Here is a 26420-nt window from a genome sequence, read left to right as displayed (position 1 = left end):
CCCAAATCTATTATATCAGGGTGCACCAAATATACGAGTAAGGACTTTTTCCTTCAAAGAGCTGTCATGCTCATTCCTGAGTTCATTAATTGCTCATTTTTGCACTTGAACGTGGAACTTCTGGTGTGTTGCAGTATACTAAAATAGAAGGAATCTCAAAAAACATCAAGTCTTAAACAAAACCCTGTCAAACTGTTTCTGAAGCCATACATACCTTTCCAATAATCTCCTGGTCTCTTGGTATCCTACTTGATGGAACCTCCACTCTCCATTTAAGAGAAGGTAGTGCTTTTGATCTTTTTGTTTTCATGGGGGCTATGTTGTTACTAGCCTGTGGGAAAGCATGTGGTAAGAATTAGCATAAGATTCATTTCTTTCCCTGTGCATCATCTTAGCCACCTTTTATCCCATGCAAACATTGGCTGTAAACTGATCACTTTTTTAGTGTGTCCAAAAGGTTTGCCAACCTACTTTGGGGGGAGTTGTTTTCAAGGGAGCAGGAAAACGAACGTTTACCTGCATGCACGAAGTATGGCATTTTGGTCTCTCATTGTCAAGGATGCAGCTACTAACTTAGAGCTTGTTCATGCACTTCCACTGTTTTTAGAAGAGCTTGAGCAGAGGTGTGTCGCACTTACAACTTATATACACTTCTGGCTTGTCTGCATTTAAAGCAGGTGGATAAAAATCAATGATAAAAAATTAAAATTGGATTTTTTATTTAAATGAGATTCTTTAAATAAAATGGTTTTAGAGGAAATGTCTATCTAAACCTGCTTTTCTGTTTAAGATACATTATAGTTCCAAGGTTAATCCTTACGAAATAAGGATTCATTTTTAATTATGTGTTATGAGGCTATATAGTCATGCAATGTTTAAATTTTTTGGTGAATGAATTCCATTAATCCATTCACCATGTCATGCTCTTTCAGAGATTTCTGCAAAATTCTTTGGCAGTTTTTCTATCTGGAAAATATTATCACAGATGCTAGGTTTTACAGTTCTCAAAGTTGTAAATTTGTGTCTGCAGAGATCACATGCCTCTTCTTCACAGAAAAACTGTTATAAAATAAACATACAGAGTTGAGAAAAAGACCTCAATCCCTGTGTTCCTTTGCAAGTCTATGTACACAGAATCAGTTGCTTACCTCTTAAGTGCTAAGTTTCAAAAAACCCAATGAGTGGAAGAAGATTATTGGGAGCGGAAAAGATCTGCACATGAAGCCAGGTGTGCGGAGGGAGGGACAAGTGGGAAAAATCAAAGTGAAACCTTTTGAGCAGAATACTCCACCAGTCTTTGGATCTTTTTGCATATAGGCTGAGGGTTATCATGTTATTTTTTTCCCTGGAGGAGAAAACCTATCATTGCAGCAAGGTGTAAAAGAGACCCAGTTTGAGAATATTTTAGTAACGTTCCTTTACTTGTGGGTAAGGCAGGCATGTGTTTAAAATTACGTAGAAAACCATGATTTAAATCTAGTCTTACTGACTAGTGATTTAAATCAAAACCACCCTGCTTGAAAGCCCTCTTAAGTCAGCTACTGCCCATCTTTGCCCTCTTCCAACGGAGCAGTCTTCTCCCCTCCCCGCCTTTTTCTGACTCATGGTCCATCCATACAACACAGTCAATTCAACGCCAGTCTGTGCTGCTCAGTCCAAATCCACAGTTGGAACAGTGCTCCAGTGCTTGCTTTGCTGGAAACTAGTAGGCACTAGTGGCAGTTGGCTTTCCGCATAATTGCTTTTTAGGGACTGCTTTCTCCTAAGTTTGCCAAATTGAAATGAGTCATCGATGGCTTAGTCTTTGGCTGCTTAATACTACATAGATATCATCCCTCAGAAACTGCATCGCTCGCCCCCTAGTTCTAACCTGCTGGGCTGAGTTCTGTGCCTGTATGACAGGATCAGAGTTTATGTCCTGCACCACTGCAAGGAAACCTATAAGAAGACTGCAGCATTCTGCAGGATTGGAATACAGAAAATGCACGCTTGCCTGCCATCAGATCGCACACAATTTGCTGAGTGACACTTGGAGAATATCATGAGGGTGTATAAACACCCTCACCACATTCAACATGCTTATCATTCTCTATACTGTGAGACCTGTGTGGAGAACAACTCACAGACTATCCGGTTCACCCTGGCTTAATTTTCCCCTCCTTCCAGGCAGTATTGCAGTGCCCTCTACAAGAGAACCCCTCCTCACGGTGATCACCACCACCACCTGAGTTTTCAGCCGGGTGGGGGTGGGGTAATGCAGGTGGTCAGAATAAGGTAGTTGGGGGCCCCATGTGTGGACTGAAAATTGCACAAGTGTGTTAGCTACTGTTACGGTCACTTTTTTGCAGGTGCAAAAGTGCTTTGGGTTGTCCGATATTTGTAGTCTTGACCTGTCATTGTTTATGTCTCTCGCAGCTGTAAAAGGCAGCTGCTCGGTTAAGTTGGTAACAGAGCTGGAATCTGACAAAGTCAGACAAACAGCTGCCTTGGACTGAGTGCCTAGCTGTCATTTGAAAAGCACTGGTAAAGGGGGAAAAGCAGGGGAGTTGGTGCACCAAAAGTGGGCAGTGGCAGCATCAGCTACTTAGCAATGTAATCATCTCAAGCAATTGTTCTCACAATATTAATTCCCTGCCCCCCCCCTTTCACAGGTCCTTTCTGGAGCACTTAATACTATAGTTAGTATGATTCCCCGACAGTTCTAAAAAAAGCCTCACCAGAAATGGGTGCAGAATTATATGTAAATCTAATGGCCAGAAAGTAAATAAAGAGGAAATTTGCACACCTGCATTAACTGCTTTGCTACTGCAGGTGCACCAAGTTCCACTTCATATACTTGTCAGCCATTACATTTGTGTATACCTCCCAGTCCCTCCAAAATACACAAATATTTCTGACTTTTAAGAAAGCCCTTAGAAATGGCAGAACGGGGCAGAGCGAATGGGGTTCCAGCACCAGTGATACTTTAACCCACCAACCCTAGATGAGCACAATTCATTTGGCTGCTTCCTGAGGTTTATTTTTAGAACTGTCAGGGAACTACAGTAACCACAGTAATAAGTTCACTTGAAGGGGGAGGGGATCAGTATCTCCCCTTGCTAGAGTAGCTGGAGGCTTGGAGAAGTATTGCAGTGGTGGAGAACTGTTGGTTCAACACTTTACATTATTAAGTGAACAATATTTCAGACACCACCATTTGGTGTACCATTTTCCTCAATTTTCCCCTTTACCCGTGCTTTTCAATTGACAGATAGCCCATATATTATCTCACCCTATCCTGTTATCTACTCCATCTCTCTTTGACAGCTGAAATTTGCAAGGCTGTTAAGCTTACACTTACCAGAGGGTCATTAGTGTATGCTTGCACACCTGCAAAAGACCAACAACAGCCAAAAAAGATAAGCCCAGTTGCACAATTTTCAGGGACTAGACCTTGTTTAAAAAAAGAGATGAGACCCCAATGATGGTTGCTACAAAATGCCACTTAGGCATTAGTAGGATGGAGGTTGTCCCTAGTGGTGACAAGGGTGAGATCACAGAGACCAGGAGGAATTGGTTGCCTCTCATGGCAAATGGCTCATTAGCCAATTCTTGCAGTCCAGGATGGAACTGGTCTCCTGGGTTTGGACTAGGGAACAACTTATTATGGATGGAACAACTCTTAGAACAAGCATGGTTTATCAGAATTGCTTGTTATCAAAAAAAATAAACCACTTTGCAGGAAGAGGTCTGGCTTTGGAAAACATAGTAATCAAGAAATTATTCACACTGGATTGCTATGTCATGCAAATCCACTCATGACTTAGAACGTATTAGTCTCTTCTTTCTTTTGCTTAAGTTGCTGCCTGTCCTTCCCTTTCTGATTAGGAGAGAAACCAATGCATCTCTCCTTCCTTTCCAAAGAAGTGTTGAGGTGGAAGAGGATGAAGGAGTTGGCTATGCATTCCTACCCATTCGTTCAGCAAGGAGGGAGCGCAGAGGGTGGATGTCGAGGTCTCATCCACTCTTTTCCATAGAAAGAAAAGGACAGAGCTGGTAAGGAGCAAAGCCCTGGTCATCAGCAACCATCCAGAGTGTTTTGCTATGTTCTGTTCGTCTTGCGTGGATGAGGTTGGCTCAGAGCATCAGTGAAACTATCTAGAACTTCTTTACGAAGCACCCAGGAGTATGATTTCATTGTGTTATGAAGAACAGAATTCACCACCACTTTAGTCCATCTCTGCACTGAGAAAAACTATCTGCTGAATTTGTGTCACATCACTGTAACCTCTCAGAGCTGTTATTGAGAGAACAGGTACCACCACTATCTGCAGCAGAAGTCATTGGAAAAGAAGAGGCGCAAAGGTGTGTTGGGAGGGGGAAATTTGTTGGAAGGCAGGAATTTGGGAGTGGCAACAGCCCAGGTTTGCATAAACGGCATAAAGAGGCCATTTGCCGACCCATCTTGTTAGAAACTTGATTGCCTGGACCATCTTGCTTCTTGAGGTACTAGAAGCCTTGAGAATTTAGGATACTGTTTGATGTTATAAAGATTCCTGCACAAGCAACACACTTTCAGTGTATTGATAGGAGGGGACTGGCAAGCCCTCTTTACTCAAGGAAAGATTATAGTAGCCTATTGATAAGTTATATGGCTTCCTGTTCCTTCCCCCCTCCCATTTTCTACTTTTCAATTTGTCTGTGCATGTTAGAATTGCAGATGTTTTATGTATAATTTTGAGGTATTTGTATTTTTATCTGAAGTATAATGCCTTTGTGGAAAGACCAGATACATAGATACAGATTCATTCATTATATAGATAATAAATGGATCAATAACAGTGTGGAACAATTGAGTCCTATGTGCAAAAGCACAGACTTCATGGAGGTGCAAACTAATTCTGTAGTACACACATACTTGTTATAAAAATTCCACCTTCTAGCTCATTCATTGGCTTTGCTCATAATGCCAAAACAGTGTTTAGTATTATGTGTTTGATGCTTGCACTCGTATGCCCACATGCAAGCATGGTTTGCAGTTGCCCTGCAAGTTCATGTCGTGATTTGCAGTCCTGCTTTAGAGTTTGCTGCAAACCAAGCGGCCTGTAACTAAGCATGCAAGCACAGGGGTAGTTCCCAAAGTGCCAGATCATGGTTGGGTGTGAACCAGTCTGTTGATTTTCCTGATTGTTGAGTTAGGCAGCCGTAATCACAGGTGACAGTTGGATTGGGGAAAAGAGGAAATGCCCCATCTCTGGAGTGCCTTGCGTGATCTTAGCTTGCAGCTCTAAACTGAAAACCTCGGATTGCAAGACTTCATCTGTTCTCCTGTATTGCAGCTTTGGGTATGAAGAACACCAGTGTGTCCTTTGTAATACATTCAGTTGACACCCAATCTACTGTAGAATACAAGCCAACTTGCCTATTCTTCCTCTTCGGTTTGTAGACAGAGCACAATTCATTACAGTGTAATCTTTAATGATTTCCCTTCCAACTTCCATATTCCTTAGTCCAGTGGATGGAGGGGAACCCATCCTGTGGAGTGTGTGAGAGACAGAGAGAGGTGGAGGCAGGTGCAACTTCAGAAAAATTCTGGTTGTTTAAGGGTGTAATCTTATGCCTGCTTAAACAGAAAAAAGCCATTTAACTCCAGCATTCCTCAGCCATGAACTTCCCCCTGTTCCCTCTGCCTAAACATGTATAGGATTGCACCCTAACCCACTTAATGCTACCTCCTGGAGGAGAACAAGAACAGATGGTTTGATTTTGTTAATGCAAACAGAAGTGAGTATTCATCAGGGGCAGAGGCATGAATCAGCCCTAAGTTGATTTAAAAGGTAAGCAGTGAGGGGGAGGAGAGCCATTTAATAGCGCTGTTGAAAACACTTATTTGTACAAGAGGTGGGAGAGAGCACTGCTTGCACCTGATACTGATTGAAAAGAAATGAATAGTTGTAGAATCATGCAGGCCAAAGTTTTAAATGCTGTCTTTACAAAAGGTAGCATTCTCTGTGCATAAAAATAGAGGCCACTTATAAATCATGTTTCCTATAAAATCAGAAAAGGTTGAAGTGCTGTCACAAATGGCTGTTAAGAGCAGCAGTTTTCTGTTCTCTGTAGGGGTCTCCAGAGCTTTATTCTAAGGCATTTGACAAATCTGCTACAGATAGGATGGCTGTTTAATTTTTATTTTGTTCCCCATTACATTTCATTGTTCCAGGGCTTTCTTGCTCATTCCTGAAACAGCAGAGAATTTTGATTTGATAGAATTCAGTCAAGTGTGTTGATTTAAACAGGACTCTGTTGTTTCTTCTTCAGAGTAAATTTGAAAAAGTAGGACTTGAAGCAACAACACCCCAAATGGTGCATATTTCAGTCTCCTTTCAAATGTACTGGAGAGGAGGCATGGCAGCATTCAGCCTGGAGCAGGGAACCTTATAGTGACCATTCAGACCTTGCCGGTAGTGGGGCAGAGACATTCATACCTGATTTATATAAATAACTTTCCTGTGACAAAAAACCTGGGAGAGGAGCTGTAACTGGAGATACAAAGGCTGCACCAACCAGAACTGATCGAGAATGTACCACACAAAAACAGATAGTTCAGGCATGTTCTTGAGATCTCATTTCACCTGGACAGCAAAAGCTTCTTAATAGAAAAACGGAAGTATTACAAAGGCAATAATCAAGAAGACAGGTGGGAAGGCATGCAAGGAGGAGTGGATTTTTGGAAACTTTTAGTAAAAGGTACACATCAGCCTATTGGAGGAAGAAGCTGTGTGATTCACTCTCATCCTGTAGATGTCATGAAGGGTTCATACACATGAGCCCCTGCAAGGTGGTGTTCCTTATGGTACTCGGGTGATTAGAAAAGAGGTGATTGTTCAATAGAGTAACAAAAGTTAAGTTTTAGAAAGTTTTCCTTTGTGAAAGCTCTGGTAGCCTTTCACTGTTTGAACAGCTGGAATTCAGGTTTTCAAGCAAAAGTATTAATAGAAAACTAGTAGTAAACATCCAGAGAAGACTGATAGGCAGGTGGGGAAAATTTTCCTTCCTGGTCTGGCACCTGCCATTGCCCTTTGTAGACTTGAGGAGTTGGGTCATGCTACTTCTGCTATGGCTGGCACCACAGGCAAACTGAAGGCTGGCACAACTAGTTCTGTTGGCTAGTTAACCCTTTTAAATAATGTTCTCCCCATCAGTGGGTGATGAGCATATTCATGGAATAGTGTCAGGAGCTAGGTTCCCTCTACTCCCTTTCAAGCAACGAACCATTCTTTGGCAAAAGCTCTTTTTTCCAGATGTTCATCCAGCAGTGAAACTTTAGCCAGCAAAGAAAGAATCTCTGAACATGTACAGAGAGGTTTGCTGAACCCAGAATAGAAACTATTTCCAAGAACCCTTCTTTTAAGTAACCCTGGACTCCACCCCTCTGGAATGTCCTTCTGGAACCAGGCAAGCCTCCTAGCTGTTCACGGCCCCTCAATTGGCTAGCCCTTCTCCCCAGACACCACATCATGGAGTCAAGGATTGTACCAGGCTTGTCTGCCTCCTGTGGCTCCTATTTCATGCATTCTTCCAGGGTCCCTCTGAATACCTGGGGATGGTGGCCTTGAGGTAAACTGTTTCACCTCTGCCATCTTTATGCCTGGGATCCTCATTTTCCAAGCCGCCACCTCCTCATCTGAAGAGTCTGTGTCACCCTGGCCCTGAAACGCATGCTAAGAACAACTGCCTCTTTCATTCCCATTAAATAGTTGCTCTCATGATTGCTTTCATGAGTGTGGATTGCAGGGTTCCCAGCATGCATTGGTATGGAAATCCACGCAAAGCTTCTTTATAGAGAATCATATCATGGGCTCATCCACCTTAATATTGTCTATCCAGTGACTGTCAGGGGCTCTCCGGGGTTTTAGCTGGGAGATTTGAAACTGGGACCTTCTGCATGCAAATCACTGAACCATATTCTCATCAGTCATTATGCTGCTTCCACAAGGACATTCCACCTGTTATTTGCTGGGTTAGTTGGTTGATGGACCATCACCCCAGGGGCTAGGTTCAGACAACAAGATGCGTGAGTGTGGGTTGTTGAATTGTGGGTTGAAATCTGAGATACTGCATTGTCCAAGCACAGCTGTGCTTTTATTAATTCATTTCATTTCTGTGCCACCACATAGCTGAAACTCTCTGGATAGTTTACAACAGTGTATAAAACAGAACAATAAAAAGTAGTAGAAATATCATAAAAACAGCAGTGTTAAAATGAATTTAAACTTACTTTTAAATTGCTTAAAATATGCAGTAAAAATGTGGTTTTATAAACATAGCAAAAAGGCCCAATAAAGAAGTCAGATTACTTGGACAATCTCCTTGGGCTCTTAGATAATCAAGATCTTTAAAGGCCTCCATACAAAGGACTGTCTTGACCTGGTACTGAAAAGATGGCAAATTTGGTGTGAGGAAGGCTGCAGCTGGGGGTTGTTCCAAAGATGGCCGGGGGTGGGCACTACAGAAAACAAGCCATGCCTTGTTAGCCACAAACAACCCATGATGAGAACCCATGATTTGTTGGTTTGTTTTTGGGTTGTGAATTGCGAGTTTTTCAAAATAGTTTACTATCTCAGCTAGTTCAGACCGATAGTCCATGGTTCAAGAGCAGTCCATGGTTTAACAGCAACCAACTCTCAACCTGTTCACTACCCTTGAATGTGGGTTGTGATGTCTGAAGCCAGTCCCAACTGCCCAGGTTTGAAGCTTAATTAGGAAGCTGTAGCTGTGAAAACGAGCGAAGGAAAGCTACTGCCAGATTACCATAGGGCAGCAGATCAGGGCACCATATGCCTTTCCCAGTCTCGCCGTGTAGCTTTTTCTCTCCTTATAATGAGTTTGATGTTCTCTGAGCTCCTTTGCAAACAGGTCTGCAGTTTCTGCTACATTAATGTCAACATAAGTAAATGGAAGTTGAAAATTATACCTAACGACTCCCACATTAGGTAGCATAATGACGGTGATGTGAGCGGGCCTACATTTTGTGATGGCTAAAATAATTTGGTCTTAGTTCCGGTGATCACAGTGGATCGGCAGAAATAAATGTCTGCACACAGGACTGCTGGTATAGTAGAAGCTGTGTAGGAGTTAAGAACAGAGATAAAACTGATCACAGCCAGAAAGCCGCTAAATCTAGGCAAAACTCATGGAGCCTGCTGTCTAGCACTGCTTTGGCCATAGGTGCAGGCAGTAAATGCATTGCTTTCTCCTGCTTCACTGGGCACTTATGGTGCTGCTGTCTTTGTTGGGAGAGCGAAAAGGAGGAACTGCATATTGGTTCCCAGTGCCTTTTGAGGTTAAGCAGCAATGAAAAGAAACGAGGACACAGTGTAATCCGTTCCTGGCAATATATATGATCGTGTCGTCTTCTGGTTTTTTGGTCTTTGAAGAATATGTTTCTCTTACAGCAAGCCAGGGCAGAACAAGAGGAGGAATTTATCAGTAATACTCTGTTTAAGAAGATTCAAGCTTTACAGAAGGAGAAGGAGACACTTGCAGTGAACTATGAAAAGGAGGAGGAATTTCTTACTAATGAGCTGTCAAGGAAGCTGATGCAGGTATGTAGTTTTTCTGCTTGGCTTTTCAGGGAAAACACCCTTTAACTCAGAAAATTATGCTGGAGTGTGGTTCGAGGACATGCTTGGTATCTTTACAGTTACAGCTTCAAAGAACTGTAGTTTGAAAGCTTGGAATCGGAGAGGGGAAATGTTGGGTAAGTTTGCCGAGAACACCAAGGATTAAAACAGCCTTGTATTTTAACAACTTGTCCAGGCAACTAGGTATTCTATGTGGGCAATGAGTAGGCTCACTGGGGACAAATGGATCACTTCCCCTTCCTTTATGGGCAACAAGGAATTACTATCAAAGGAGGGATGGATCTGGTAGAAAGTGATTGTTTTGAAACTAGCCTGCTCAGAGACTAGCTGCTTATATCTCCATGCCAGCTGTGAAGGAGGATGTCTTCTCAGGGAAAAGTAGTTTATTGGCCTCATAGGAGACTAGTTAAAATGTCAGCAGGCTCTTACCTTTTTGTGGACTTTTTTTCAAGGCCATATTGAAATAATTCAGTGCATTAATTGTGTGGCACATTTTCCCAAAAGTAAGTAAATTCAGCGGAGTTTGCTGGTAAGTCTGCATAGGATGGTTTGCTTATTTTCTTCCCGATGCTTCTCTTGATCCTTATCAGACTAATTTTCAATCTCAATGTCCTGCTGTGACCGTTCTATATAGAATCACTAATGACTTTTAAGTGCTAAGCTGGGAATGATCAGTGGATGCTGGTCAGTGCTTCAACCAGTCACAGAAGAATCAGCTTACCAATTCATTCTTTCCTTCCTCTTTCCTGTTGTTCTCCCACTCACTGCCAATGCATGTGGATGGCCGATGAGAAGTTGTTTGGGTGGGCTTTGGACTTCATCCCTTTTTATAGATATTTTGGTTCTGGCATTATGTTAGTAAATATTCCCCAGATGCAGTTCTGATTAACATGTAAATATTAGCCTCCCATTAGTCTCCGACATACCAGAAGATTAGTTTAGGAATTTGCCGTTGGATTTACTGGGACACATTTATTTTCTGGTTTTTTTTACATTATTACCTGTGGGAACGCTGGTTTTTTTTTTTGCTAATTGATATAAGGAAAAAAAACAGGGAAGCCCTCCTTTCACAGAACTGCAAGCGGCAGCTGAGATGAAGGAGAGAGACGGGGCTGTTTGTAAGTAAAGAAAAGGCTTTCTAATCTCTCCAGGGCAAAAAAAAAATAAAAAAATAAGCAATTAAGGTGGAATTGATTGATAGAAAATCTTTCTCTATACTGGACTCCTGCCAAGGATATCTGGATATCTGCCAAGAAACTTGTGTATTATGTAGCATTTTTCTCTATTTTTATGATCATCCTTGGGTGAGCATTGCTTTCCTTTCTTAGAAGGCTATTTGTGAAAACTAGACTAATTAATTTAATATATGCCAGTTTTGCCCTGTTCTGCTACCAGAACAGCTTACAGATCACTACAAATTAACAGTCCCTGCCTTTAGGCTTAGTATCGACAAGACATAGCATAAAAGAGAGGTGGAAAGGGAAAAATACTGTTTAGTGGCAAGTGCAAATGTTTTCTGTTGACTCAGGCATTTTAATTAAATATGTGCGAGTTCAAACTGTCTTGAAATCTTATGTGTAACTCTACTGGGCTTTAATCTGGTTTATGTATTCACCAGCTGTATGTTACAGCTGACTGACACGTCATGGTGCTATTTGCTGCTGTTCTATCATATTATGGTTGGTACAAGCCACCTCAAACTCTTCAGAAGAAAAGGAGGCATGCATTTATTAAATAAATAACACCATTGTTCAATGTGTCGTATTACACTTTAAAATCTTAAACATACATCAAGTGATGAATTTTAAAATAAATTTAAAACTTAGGTGTCCAAGGTGCAGAATTTCACCAAGGATATTGTGGAAGACCATGCTTGGGGAGAGAGAAAATCATTATGAATAAAAATGATTGTACATCAGACATTCATCCAGGCTAGTTTTTAGAATATATTTTAAAGAAAGATCTGTGATCCCTGATGGTTCCTCTCTTGTTCAGCTAATTCTACCCATTACAGTTACCCTTTCCAATTTATAGTTTTTCTTTGGAAGATTCTAGTGTTATCTTTTGGAATCGGGAGCGATAATAGAATTTCTGAACTTTTGCCAGGGGGTGGGGTGAATGTTTCTTGTAACAACATGGGCCAGTTACACAGTAATAATGATAACTCATGGTTTATACAGCTATGAATGGGTGCTGGTTTCATATTGCATAGTTTCGGCATCATGGGAAATTTGTCTTTTAAGTAGCTGTTAAACCTGAGGCCAGTGTGGGAGGGAGGTCAGGCCATACAAATGCACAGGCACAGTTGCTCGCTCAATAAACCATGGTTTATTCCGTGGTTTACACCATGATTTATTCAGCTAGGATCTTGACGTCTGAACTAGGTCATTAATTAACACCTCGAGTTGATTCATGAACTTGCTTGCAGGTACCCATGTGAACAAGGGATGTCACAGTGGACTTTCTTGCTGCCATGGGTTAGAGGTCTTACTCTGTATTTTTCAACTGTGAGCAATTAAACTCACTTTTTAAAGCTTTCCATTGCCCAGGCAAATTGATGCTAAATGTTCTAGAATTGTAGATTATGGGATCTCAAATCCTGTAAACACAGAGTGCTCATTCTGCCTTAGTACAAACAATGGAACTTTTGCTTTAATGTGCATCATGTGCAGCCCTGTAGAAGACCCAAATTCAGGGTCCTGGATTTTTGTCTGTTTTGCTTTCTATAGCAAGACCAGTCATGCAGATTTTCAAGATCTCTGATTATTAATACAGCATGCTGTTGAAAGGGGTTAGCAAAGCGCCTATGTCATAATGCCTGAGTGCATTCATTGTTGAACTTTTGCCTTTCACAGTGTAAAGATTTAAAAGTGGATTCAAAGTGGCATCTGGAAAAAATTTCCAGAAGGTTTTTTCAGTCCACTGTAAATACAAAAGCTGACAGCGAGTGTGAGAGTTGGGTATCTCCTATTAGCACTGTGGCAGGAATTTATCAGATCAGCATGATTTGCATTGCGGGTGAAAAAACACTGATGTATCAGCTTTTCAGTTTTTGTGCTGGATGACATTGCTTTGAAATGTCCTTTGAATCTAACCATTTTTTAAAAGTATGCTTACACATACAAGTTGATTATTTCTTCAGACTCATACCTTTTCTAAGAATGTTTTTGCATAACAGTATGTTATAATACATTGTACTAGTTAAGGTTGCAAAATGTTTGGCTGTTGCTTTTAGTAAAGCCACTTAGTTCAGTTTGCTTTATATAACACAGTAATTGGTTTCATAGATAATAGACTGTAGAAACTCAGTGAAAGGGAAGCATCACGTTAGCAGGCATCTTGGAACAGAGTATAGTTGTCAGAAAAAAGACTTTTACAGAAAAATTGTTGTAGAACAAAGCTTTAATAGAACTGTGTGTCCATATGTATGTATTCTGTCTGTGTGTGGGAGTGGATTGTCTCACTTGCCTAACACACTAGCTAGTTTGGATCCTGACATTTAACTTAAGCCCATTAACTGCAGTCTTCGCCTGCATCCAATATGCTATCCAATTTGTTGGATCTGGACCTGGTAGGAGTAGTTCTGTACAATGGTTGAGGTTTGGGGCAGGCACAGTGGCGCCCTTGGGCACCCGTATGCTCCTGGACAACTTCCTTGGCCCCTGCGGAGGTGTGCCCCATCCCTACTGCTTTTTCTTTTTAATTGTTAAAGAAAAATAATAGAATGTCTTTCTTGTAGCTGGGATTGCTTCAAAGCAAAAGTGAGGTCCTCCATTGGCTCATGTTATTTTCCCATGAATGCCTCTAGGCCACATATGAGGCTCAGGGAAATGAAATGAAGATGGCAGGTGGTCACTGGCCGATACTTTCATTTGCATCATAGTCATGGTGCCCAGGATACTTTCTCAGATTGCCAGATGTGTTTACAGGTGTCAAAAGGTTGCCTATCCCAGGGCTAGAACTAAATGTTAATAATGTGGATTCAGTAGTCTATTTTTTCTTAAAACTGTCCCTGGACATCCTTCCCAACACTTCTCAATGCTCTTAGCAATTTATGGGATGATGAGATAGCTAAATTCTGTCCCACTTGTGCCAGATAGTAAAGTGTTAGCTAGCTCTTTAGTGTCCTTACATTGTTTAGGCTTGTAGAAGATGAAAGTAAGTGCATTCATCATTGCTAAAATAAAAGTTTCCTGTTCATTGTAATGATAAAGTTATTTCAACATGCAGTTGAAGTTATTTTAAATGGCTTTTTATTTACCTGTCTTAAATGGCTGCCATTTAAAGGGCGGGGGTTGCTAATTTTAGTTATGTTTTCAGATCTCTATAAAAGTACTAATAGTGCATACAGATAAATTAAGTGTTGTTTAAAGGGCTTTGTAATTTTGGAATGACTGCATCTTGAATTTCAGTTTCTCTTCTGATCGTAGCTACAGCATGAGAAGGCGGAACTTGAGCAGCATTTAGAACAGGAGCAGGAATTTCAGGTGAACAAATTGATGAAGAAAATTAAAAAACTGGAAAATGATACCATTTCAAAGCAGCTAACCCTGGAGCAGGTAAATACCATGTCATCTGTCTTGCATTGCATTTGTGACAAGTGATACTGATTCAGTTGGTATGACTGGTGGCAGGGAATGTTCAGTCGCTCAGAGAACTTAACCATTTTCAGCACAGCTTCCATTTGCCTAGGATTAATTCCTCACACATCCAAGGTGGTCAGAGAATGGGAAGAAGTCTGAGAAGCGGGTTGGGGAGCCTAGATGGAAGGAGACTGAAGGAAGTGTGCAGTTTTAGGTACTGGACTGAAAAATAAAAACTTGAAGGTTTGTATGTAGGGAAAGGTTTGAAGAAAAGGGCAGAGGAACAGGGAACAGTCCAGAAGGAAAATGTGCAGCATTTTTTAAAAAAAATATTTTATTCTACAATTTCAACAAAAAAAAAATGTAGTTGCATAGATTTGACCACATCAGTTACAGTGCATATGTATGAAATGTATGTGTGTAAGAAAACACAGGTTTCTAAGCGCTATATGTCTCCGTGAAGGCACATCAAATAGTCAGATATGCAGATTTTGCAGGTGGAGTCTCTGTGCCATCCATTCAACAGTTAAACACATTTTAAGGTCTTCAGTCCATTGTGTTACAGGAAGTGAGCATTTATCCTTTCAGTGTTGTAATATTAGTCTTTTTGCTGCCAGAAAGGCACAGAGAATTCACTTGAACTGACCATGCATTAACTTCCAGGAAGCAGATTGATAATTTAAGATAATTACCTCTGTAAATATTAAGCAGTGCTCCCACACAAAATTTATCCATAAGCTTCACAGCACTTGCAGTCAGGAAGGACTTCACTAGAGTGGAAAACCAATTTTCTCCCAATAGCCCCATTCCCTCAAAGGCAATCTGTTGGCAGTGATGAACGTCACTAACCCATGCTCTTCTACTCAGATAATAACCACTCCTCACTTCTTTTTTCTCTCAAAAGAATATTGAGAGAGGCAGCAACAGAGTATGAAGTGGCGGTGAGCCCCACACCTCCTCCTCTGCCTGCCTTCAAACTGCCATCTGCATGGATCCATGATGCCGTCCATCTGTTCACACACACACACCTCCCCTCTGGTTTGTTCATTTTCACATACACATGCACATTCACTCGCTGCACAGAATCCTTCTGCTCATGCCATAAAACTATACTGGAGACCATAAAAGGGCAAGCAGAAATTTATTTGCATTTTCGAAGAGCACATTTTCCTTTTTTCTGAACAGGGCCACCCCACAGGGGTGTTTGGCAGGGGTGAGCAGCTCTGCTTCCTGCCCAGAGAGGTGTTGAGGGTGCAGAGCTGCCAGAAATATCTCAGATTCTCCTTCCCTGGGTTAGCAGTTGGAAGGAGATTCGTGTGAAGACTGGATGAAAGGACAAGGTGGTTCAAGAAAGTTGACCAAAGCATGCAGCAGCATAGGAAACAGGGCAATGGGTGGCAGTGGGTGGCTTAGACCTGGAGTTGGAGATGGGTGAAGCCAGGGAGGAAGTAGAGCTAACGCTATGCTCAGTTGGTGAGAAGGAAACCGGCTGAGGATTGCGACCTGGGGAGCCCAAGAGGCAGAGGGTTGGTGGATCTAGAACCTTGCTTCTGGCTGTGCTGGCTTTTGCAGCATTATGGCTTGGCAAGGCTAAGGGGGCCGTGAGGACACAAGGATCAAGGGTGAGGAATACCACAGGTTGATTTGAACTTGCCAGCCGAGTCTTCAGCGTGCTTACAACAAATATTCTGTCCGCTACATCCTCCAGCCTCAGCTCATCAGCCCCTCTCCTTCAGAAGAACCTGTTTTCTGTTGTTGCTTTTAGAAAATAATTGCATACTTGGAATGGTAGGAATTGCTACATAGCGTAGGAACAGCAGAAGGGCTGTATTCCATGCAAATGCTGGGGAAGGTTTAGTTGCCCAGCCATACTAAAAATTGATACTTGGTGCCTAAGATATTCTTCCTGCACTGATCCTTGTCTTCCTCCCTTTAATCTGTCATGATATAAGCAGAGTTGTCGGCTGTTTAAAGGCAATAGTGTCTGAGAACAATTGCCTCTAGGATAATAAACTGGAGCATTCCAGTAGGAGCTTTGCGGGCCGGCAGCCTTTTTAATTAGGGGTAGGGACAGAGAAGGGAATATTTCTATAACCATGGTAATGAAAACTGCAGCCATTATTCATATTATGCAGAATGGAAAGAGAATATTCTAGGTAACTGCACTAATTTACATATGGAGGAAGGTTTTCCTACTTTCTTACATTCTCCTCATCTAAAAAGTCAGCTTTGATAGAAAGCTAACGTGGTGGATGGAGTCATGCATCTGCGAATGCATTACATTCCCCAAACACTGCACATTAGGAAGCATTCAGAAATGTGATTTTTCTGAGTTGGCACTCAAGAGTAGTACAGTCCAGAATTTTGCCACGTCATTGTGCGTCAAGTGTAAAATGGTGCCAAGGTTGGAAGACACGTTAACAAACGTGATTACTTTCTCATTCTTAATAGAGATTTAAAATGTAGTAAAAAAAACCTGTTCCTTTATAGACCCAGTAGTTGAGACTTGTATTTGAAAGCCATTGTTCATTTTAAAAGGTAGGCCCTAGTAATAAGTGCCTTTTCCTTGTTTGCTATTAATACCCCTTTTTGATTCTTGGCCGTGGGAAGGAGGTAAGATCGATGAGGTCAGTCCCAGTCAGGATCTGTTGATGCTTTCTGGGATCCAAGCTGAGCATTGGAGACTAGAGAAGGATCATGGTGCATAGCATGTTGGTGTATATTATGTAAAGTGTGGTGTAGTGGTTAAGCACGCAGGACTGGGACTCAGGAGAACTGGGTTCTAGTCCCCACTCAACCATGGAGTTTACTGGATGGCTTTCAGCCAGTCAGACTCTCAACCCAACCTACCTCACAGGGTTGTTGTGAGGATAAGACTGAGAGGAGGCAGGGGAGACTTGTATAAGCTGCCTTGAGTTTCTCAAAAGGAGGAAAGGTGGGATAGGAATGTAATAAATAAAATATGGGGAAAGTGAAAGCTGAGACTGAATCTGCAGCCACCTGATTTAGCCCTAAGAGGTAGACAGTTTACCATTGTCTCCAGCAATTACGCAGGTAATGCCATACCAATAAGTGATTGCTTCTATGTAGTCTTTCACTAATAGAATAATGGAGACAAAGCAATCCATCACCATCTGTCTGCTGTGCTTTAATAACCCAGTATCTCTGTCACAACAGAGTGAGAGTTAAACGCTTCTTTGCTTCCAGGGTAGTTAGAAAAGCTGTGGTTCTTGCAAATTTCTGATCAGTGCTCAGAAATGTTCTTAGGTGGGGTACTAACAATGTGCAGCTAGTGTCGCTGATGTGAGGTAGGTCTTTTTTCCCAACTTTCTGTGAAGTCTAGATTCTGAAACATGAAAAATGCTATCTAACCCAGTTTCATACATAAGATGACATTTCACACTGCAAATGAAATCTGATGTTGTAAAAATATTGGGGGTTAAAACACATCTGCTGTGCCCAATAATAATCCAGGGATGCTAAAAAGTAATGAAGGATAATGCAATTAGCCACATTATCTTACAGCAAGTTTTATTGTGACTTAAAGAAACTGCCTCTAGGTGGCAGGTGTTCCCTAAATCACAGCAAGCAGTTTAGCTTAAAATGATTTTGCTACGTAGCTTAGTAAATGTTTTTATTATGGGTGAAGAACTTATTGTCTACCTCGGCTTTCATGGTCTGTACTAGAACTAATTGTAGATCCTGATTTTGCAGGATTACCAGAATCCTTAAGTTGTTGTTTCGGTGGCACTTTTCTTGTTGATCTAGGACTACATTTTGTGTGTGGTTTAAGCAGTTTTGAAGTCAGCTTATTGAAAGCCAGTTAAAAATGTAATAACATGAAATGCTTTATGGGGGATTTCTTTAAAATCACAGTAATGCACTCAGACATCTGTATGAAAATCATATTAAAGAGTCTGAAAACCTGTATGTGTTGTGGCAAATGACTTCTGGGTTATATTTTAAAAAACAGGATGTTGATGTCACTTATACTTAAAATAAGGTTACTGCATAAAGTATATTTAAAGCATATTTTGCATTTTAAAAACTGATAATTTTAAGGGCATTCACTGGTAAATATTTTTGTGCAAACTTCCGTGGTTGGGAGTGGCTCCAGAGTGAGGATCACTTTAGTGGGCAGTATTTGGGAATGATTCCTGATAAATTGAACACAAATGACCCTTTTCAATGTAACAGCACCACCCAGGAACAAATACTCGTTAATTTACCTATGAATTTTAGGGACTCAACCTGCACCCGAGCCACTTACTGTTTCTATTGGCAACCCTTGAAAGCTACATGATTTGTTCTGGAGTTAACTTGGAGTTTTTTTTAACCCCCAAACAATCTCAAAATGCCACTGTTCAGGCATCACAGAAACAAATCTCAAACCCAACATTGAAAGGTTGGTGATAGAATCAGAAAGCAACTCCTATGCTGAATGTGTTCCTACTATTTGCAGTTAGCCTGTGATTTCCCACCAGAAGTTGCCACTACATCTGAATAGGATCAGCATGCACAATTTAGTGGAGTCCAGAATGGCACTTCCATTCCTTGTAGGTGAAGATCATGAATTCCAGCCATTTCAGAATGTTGAGCTTGCCACATTTTAGCAGATAGCTCAAGTACACAGTTGCCTGATATCCCACCTTAAACTAGCAGTCAGAGGGAGGGTGGGAGAGAAACTCTTGAGCATTGTGCTGGATTCTGCTCACTAGAATTCAGCCGCAGATCTGTAGCATTCTAGCCATCCATAATGAAAGGCTTTGGATCTGGTGATACTCCTTCAAACTGCGCAAGAATAATGATTCTGTCTCTATACCTTCTGTTATCACAGTAGGATTCACAATACTATTGAGTGGAGGATCTCGTTGATACTGTAAACAGTTGTTTTGAGCCCACAGATCTCCTGCAGAGTTCTTTTCCTCAGAATTGACCCTGGTGAGATGCAGTCAAGCTCATAAGAAACTGCTTCCAGAGGATTAGTTGGATTAGTCTGTTGCAGCAAAACCAATGGGCCTGTGGCACCTTAATTAGTGTCTTATTGTGGGACAAGTTTTCATGCCCTGGAGCCCACTTCTTAAGACATAAAACTGTCATTTGAGCTGGCCAAGATGCATGTAGACATGTACACATAAAGAAAAAAAAATATAAGCAATACAACCAAGCAGCCAGGACATTTCCAAGATAAGCAGTGTGTGACAGTTCCATGGAAAGTATTGCATATGGATGCAAGATAAGCCCAGAGACCTTTCCAGCATGATAGCATAATCTGTCTTGCTTTATGAGGCTAACTTCTTTCTTAGAATTAGAGAGGAAACCATTGTTCTAACTGTGGTCTGAAGAACAGAATTGGGTTCACCAATAATCTCTAGTACAGATGTTGAAATCTCCCTTTGAAGTTCTATCCTTAAAGTATTCTGTATATATTTATTGATTTCTATACTGCCAAAGCTCTGTTCGTTAGGTCAGCCTCAGTGCCTTGTTGGACTGAATACATTTCCCACCTGGTTCATTCTTTTGCCTAGAGAGAGCTGGTCCTCTTGCATAAGACAACTGAATAACATTTTTTGCAAGTGTGTGCGTGCGCGTGTGTGTATCCCACTGTGGGATAAATAGATGACTGCATCAAGCCCCAGGGTTGTATGAGAGGTACCATTTTCTAGTATGGGCTGTAGATTCTTGATCTAGCTTTTCTCATGAATGCATCTTCTAAAATGCTGCCTCTGTGACGCAAGGCTGTGCTGTCTTCAGAAAGACAGCTGTAACTATTGACTAAAACTCACCTGTTACAATCGAGTAATACAGTTTTTGTCAGATTGTATCCTGGGTGATTATTTCAGATTAAGGGAAGAAATCCTTAAGTGTGAGTCCTTGTCTGTGGGTGGAAGCTTTCAGGGTACAAATCTGCACAGCCTTCATCGTGTCTGATATAAAACAATTTTTATCCATCTGTGAATTTAGTTCCTGCTTTTCAATCCATTGAAACTCCCAGGACAGAATCGAACGCAATATTAACACCCCCCATAATAATAAAAATATGAAATGCACAGAAAGGAGCTAGAGGATATGCAGAATTATAAACATACCTTTTTTTTTTTAAATTAAAGTCTGGGGTAGGCATTCCATAAGCTGCCCCTTTGGGATCAGCAGCAGCTGTTGGAAGGGAGTGTGGGGGGGGGGCAGCCAGTCATCACCAGCAGCAGCAGCAGGCTGCACGGCATGGCATCCTGGGCAGCCTGGATCTGTGTATCCATCCCCTGGGGCTGGTGGCTCCCTTGGCAGCATGCTACGTCTGTCCCCAAAAGAAAGCCCACCACACGGGAAACACACTCGGCTCCCCCTCAGGATTAATCTTCAGGAGTCATTTTGCCTGACCTACCCTAAAGGTACCAATCAAGTCACTGGACGGAAAACTTGACCCTGCACTTTTACAGTCTGCAGTCTCCATTGCTTCTGGCAATGTATCTGAAAGCAGGAGAGGTGTATGTCTCTTGCTGCGAGCATATTCTGCAGGACTCCACAAATTCCGGCTGGTCTCGGTAGCCAGCCAGAAGCCCTCCAAGAACTTACCGTGATGTCATTCTGAGTTTTTTATTGTTACCTATTCCTTTGACTTCACTTCTTTAGTTAATGGTTTGTTTTCACACACAATGTGCTGCTCACTGATCCAGCTGCTGTTTGTGAGTTTGCTGTATGCTTGTTTGCTTGTTTAATAAACAATTTCTGTCTCCTAGCTAAGAAGAGAGAAGATTGATCTTGAAAACACACTAGAACAAGAACAAGAAGCACTAGTGAATCGCCTCTGGAAGAGAATGGATAAGCTTGAAGCAGAAAAGCGGTTGGTTTGGCTTTTCTTGTATTGCTGTTACTGCCCCCTTTATTTTCATTTGTTTGTGTGGCAAAGTGTCCAATATCTGTGTGAATATATTTGCTTCTTCCCCAATGCCAAGTATTGGAATATGCATAAAAGAAGTAAAAAAGAAAAAGAAAAAGTAGCATCTTTACATGTTGAGGATGGGGTTGTCAGTGGCTACTAGCCATGATGACTGTCTAAGACTTCCTGGTTAAGAGGCTGATGTGCTCATCTGCTTGTGGACCTCCCATTGAGGTATCTGGTTGGCTACTATGGGAATAAAATGCTGGACTAGAAAGGCCATTGGCTCGATTCTGCATAATTGCCTTTTTGTTTATGTGGATAGGCAAGTTGTGTGCATTTTTGGCAGTTACAGGAACCCTTTAATCCTGTATCTTGTGCAAGAATGGGCTGTTGAGTAGCATAGACTCATAATTCCATGGAGGTCTTCCTTGATGTCTTGTGATAAGCTTTGCCTTTATTGTTGTTGTTAATTATATTTCTGTACTGCCCAATAGCTCAAACCCTCAAGGCAGTTTACAGTGGTAGATGAAATACGATAGAAATATCATAAAATACAATACAAAATTTAAAATCAATTTTAAAAAGCTACAGTGGCTTATCCAAATTAAACCACAAGATCTGTTAAGCAGTTGACATAATAATTCCATATAATATAAAACTAATTACATGCCCTGTCATAAAGTATGGGTCTTAACCTGGCACTGGAAAGATATTAAAGTTGGTGCCAGGTGGGCCTTAGCTTGTTCCATAATGCAGGGGGTGGGGGGGCTGCCACTGGAAAGGCCTTTCTCCTTGTTCCAAACCAAGCTTCCCCCAAAGGTGGCATTTGGCAGCAGACCTCAGAATTTGATCATAGTGTCCGGGTAGATGGCGGCAGACAGAGATGTTCCATCAAATATTTTGGTCACAAGCAGTGTAGAGCTCTACACGGTTGAAACTAGCACCTTGAATTGGACTCAAAAGCATACAGACAGCCAGTACAAGCTGGCCAGAATGGCTGTTATAGGTTCAGATCTTCCGGTCCTTGTTATCAGTTTGGCAGCTGCTGTTTGCATGAGCTGCTGTTTCTGGACAGCCTTCAAAACTGGATTACTGAAACCAGGCTACCCTTGTCTACCTGGAGCCATTGGAATGTTATGAAACTTGCTTTTAAAAGTGGGAATTAATATTAAGGTAGCACTCTTGACTAGTCCGAGTTTTCTCAAGAACGTTTCACCGCATTTAGTGGATTTCACCAGTGCAGTGAAATCTCTGCAGACCATGTGAAGGAAGTACGTTTTGCACTGTGGCAGTTGTTAATCTAGTTAATAGAAGGTTCGTATGTCTGTAATCTTCCCATTTCATGAAAACTTGATGTGGTTTTCCCAAACACATGGAAGTGAGAGTGCTTCTCTTGCAGCTTGACTGTGCAGCACAGTTGTGTCATGAGTTCTTCTGTTCCAGTTTGCTTAAAATGTGTTTTTGTGAAGAAGGGTTTGCAATGTTGACTGTGCAGCCAAATGGTGGCAGTTGAACTTTGCATGTTATTTATGCTGATGATGGAGAACGGGGTTATTGTCACAAGTAGTAAAGGGGACCTCAAAGTAATTCTTAATAAGCACTAGTAATTTAAAAGGTTAAGTGAATGCCAAGCACTACCCTGAGTACAGTGTCCAACAAAGTTTTACATCGGTGAGCTCCTCTGAGGTAGCCATTTCTCCACTGCTGGTGGCAGCAAATTGGCAGGGCACATGTGAGGGGTTGTAGCTAAATCTTTAAGGGACCTTGTGAAGTTTTCAGGCCATGGGCTGTGCGCTGCTGCCCACTCAGTGATCCCTTGGGAAGCTGATTCTCTGTGTCATCTTACCAAGTACTGGAGAACTCTACCACTCCCCTTCGTGCTTCCCCAGATTTCTAATCAAACCTCTTGGCCGAAATGATAAACATGCCCAGTTCAGCAAGCGGTTATGCCAAGAACTTGTGTTGTGTAGCAGCTAGGAGACTGATGTATGAATCGTGAATGGTGAAGCCTGCAGTTTCGGAAACTAGCCATCTGCTGTGAACTGACTGGTGGCCTCAGTCCATGGATGGACAACCCTCAGGCTACCTGTCAGAGGCCTTGACTGCAGCCTGCTGGGAGTGCCCAACCTCACCCCGAAGCCCACCACTCAGCTTCTCAGCAGGCTGTCGAGTTGGGCGAATTGCCTGTGTGCTTTGCATTGTTTGGGGTGGGAGGTGCAATTTCAATGGAGGAGAACAAGTCTCAGAAGAACCCTCCCTTCGCACCATCTTCTCCATCTAAATGGTATACCTACCCCTACGTGCTGCTGAGCTGACGGAAGGCAGAGAGAGACGCTGTCCCTGTATGAACGTGCATGTGTGAGTGGTGGAACAGGGATTCTGGCCCTGGCCATGCTCACCACCAGTGCGCGGCCCCCACCCTTTGCTGCATGAGCCCCTTGGAGGAAAAGGTTACTCAGCCCTGCCTTAGGCAATCTCAATTATTTCTTGGCCCCTTCCTCCAGAATGCAAAGTGAAAACCATAATGCTGACCTTCCTTATAGATTTTGGTGTGGAAAGTGCTAGAGTAATACATACTCTGATGTGGTGACAACAATATGAACACTATCATACAATAAATAACTTGTTAAAGCTTTGCTTCTCTTTTATCAGCTTTGCACTATCAATACAGAGTGCTATTTACTCTCACACAGTGCTAACACCAGGGGAATAGAGGTTAAATCAGTTTGCACACAGTTGTTGAAAGTAACCTATACTGCAATCTTGTGGTCGTGTCCATACATTGCTGTTGGAAGTTGGCATTTCTCAGTTCATCCGTCAATCCTCAGCAATGCTGATTGTGTCCGGGAAGTGCATTTGAGGATGTCTATGCAATATAGGCAGTAAGAATAGAGACAAGGTATAATTAAAACCTGAAGAAAGAAAATAAGAATGATGAAATGTGACAACAAGAGGGACAACAAATGATAGCGCATTTTGTTAAATGTGTGTAACAAAGCTATAGCTCAACATTTGTATGATTTGTAGCCATATCACAGACAGGAGTGGAGATTTGACCATTAGCTAAAAGGAGCAGCCCAGTCTCAGTGCAGTGGCTGATGGTGCTTTGTCATTATACACAAGAGCTGTAGTGACCCTCCGCTTTCTGCATTTTTGCCCCTCCGCTTTCTGCATTCTCTCTTATTCCTTCATATGCATTCACTGATACCATGTTAGTGAACCAAGTATGGTTGGTCCAAGCCACAGTGTGGTGTGATCAGACAAAACAGCAAATGGGTTTATTGCAAGCCCTGAACAGAAGCATTTGATTTCTCCCTTGTGCATGTGAAGGTGAGAAGTTTCTACAGGCCCAAGGCTTATTGTATGGCTCATGCATTTAAAAACAAACCATGGTTTGTGTGTACATCTAAACTGGACCCACATGTTAATTTTACAGAGATGGGTTTAACACAAAGAACAGTGACCTTTTCAGATCATGTTGTGGCTTTTCTTATGGCATAATATTACAAAGAATTGAAACAGAATGTGTGAGTTTTGTTTCAGAAGACAATATCCTATTATTTGTATTTCAGAATTTTGCAGGAGAAGTTAGACCAGCCTGTATCTGCTCCTCCATCACCAAGGGACATATCAATGGAGATAGACTCTCCAGAGAATATGATGCGGCATATCAGGTTTCTAAAGAATGAAGTAGAGAGGTTAAAGAAACAACTCAGAGCTGCACAGTTACAGCGTAAGTCCAGTTTACTTTGGCTCTGCACTCTCATGCCTTATGCTGATATATGCTTTCAAGAAATTAACGTTTATACATAAAATTATTGTAGTGCAGAAGACCATTTTCTCTCGTTCCACTTCTGTGCCTATTAAAAAAAAAGGACAATTATAGATTTCAAGCAGTGTTATCAAGGAGTAGTTATGTTTGATAACTAAACTTTTCATGTAGGCCTTTTAAACAACTGGCACATGTGAAGGATCCCGAACAACTTTATTGCAAACTTTTGTGGAATCTTGCCATCTTTGCTAAAATGCAACCATAGCATGTTTTGCATTTTCAATAAGTTTCACTTTCAAGAAATACATAAATATTCTTGGCATAACCACTTGCTGAGCTGCATAATATTTAAACTGTCTGGCTCATCAGCCTTCTGGACAATTTCAATTGCATAACTGTTAAAGGTAATCTGCTATTTGAAATTGTAAAAATGTCACCAGGTCTCAGGCTAGTGTGAGATTAAACAGGAGAGACACTGCCATTTTGTAAGCCCTGCCTTTTTTGAGCAAGAGTGCATATTATAGCAATGAAAACATTACTTCTGTAACTCTGTAATGCCAAACAGCTTAATGCAGATCCTCTCCTTTAGTCTAGATGCCTTTTCCATTTTCCACTTTTGTCTGCTTAGAGACAAGTGAGGGGGCTACAGGTCACTCACTGGAGAAAAGGGGTGACCAGCCAGCACACAGTTTGGTGCACTGGATTCTGTGGGCCAAGTTCCCAGAACCTTCAAGGAATGAGAGTGATAATTAGTGGACAAAACAGGGCTCCTTGTGATACAGGAGGTGACCAGCCTTCACCTGACAGTCATTACAGAATATAACCTCTTACGTCCTATATAATGCTTGCCTCAGAAGTTGAATGTGTCCCCCACAGCAAAGCAATTCAGTGGGTTGTAACCAGTATTCGTCTAATTTAGGGCCCCACTTCAAGGTTAGAATAGATATTGGATGCAAGCAAATGTGGTCCGTGGAGTCATGTGTAAAATAAAATCTGAGCAGTATTTTTTTTTAAGTAACGTTTAGGGTGCAGCTGTACACATGTTTGGAGAGAAAAAAATGGTCTAAACTTCCAACATTCCTCAACCAAGAAAAGTCATAGGACATTTTTCTAAACATGCTCATGAGTATACCCTTAACTGACTGAAATACTTTGCAAATAACTAATTTCAAGGAAACTGTCCAGCCTAGGTGGTAACTTCTAATACAGGAAGTGGAATAGAAGCAAGCATGTAATTCCGAAGTCCAAACATTATCTTACTACACTTAAACACAGGAAGAGGAGGTAATTACCTGAACTGATTTTTTGAAAGATGGCAAATGCAAGAGTTGTCCCAGTTTCTTATTTCTGTTCGGTGGAATGAACTAGAATCTTGTAAACATTTGCCAGTTTTAATTTCTTTTAGATATTTGTACAACTAGTGACACTTCCATTTTCTTCTTTAATTCCAAATCACTTGTTTTTAGTTTCATTTCTAATAAAATCTTTGAACATATTTCAGTTCTAATAAAATATTTTGGCAGAGCAATATAAATATTTCAGCTTTCTGAGGTATAATTTGC

The 26420-nt window shown here is 41.4% G+C and overlaps 1 protein-coding gene across 1 annotated transcript in view; it reads left to right on the top strand.

Annotated features, from left to right (window-relative positions):
• The window catches only part of CCDC6 (coiled-coil domain containing 6), a 48380-nt gene that overhangs the window by 14858 nt on the left and 7102 nt on the right, over positions 1–26420 (top strand). Inside the window, exons 2-5 of the mRNA XM_044420388.1 lie at positions 9435–9584; positions 14054–14182; positions 20944–21047; positions 24659–24819. Coding sequence (XP_044276323.1) covers positions 9435–9584; positions 14054–14182; positions 20944–21047; positions 24659–24819 — 544 coding nt within the window. The remainder of the gene's footprint in view (positions 1–9434; positions 9585–14053; positions 14183–20943; positions 21048–24658; positions 24820–26420) is intronic.

Source organism: Varanus komodoensis, unplaced genomic scaffold (genome assembly GCF_004798865.1).
Source record: "Varanus komodoensis strain SLA01 unplaced genomic scaffold, ASM479886v1 scaffold11, whole genome shotgun sequence".
NCBI classification, from domain to species: Eukaryota; Metazoa; Chordata; class Lepidosauria; order Squamata; family Varanidae; genus Varanus; species Varanus komodoensis.
The sequence above is the reverse complement of the archived record's forward strand: the minus strand, read 5'-3'. Positions and strand labels throughout refer to the sequence as shown.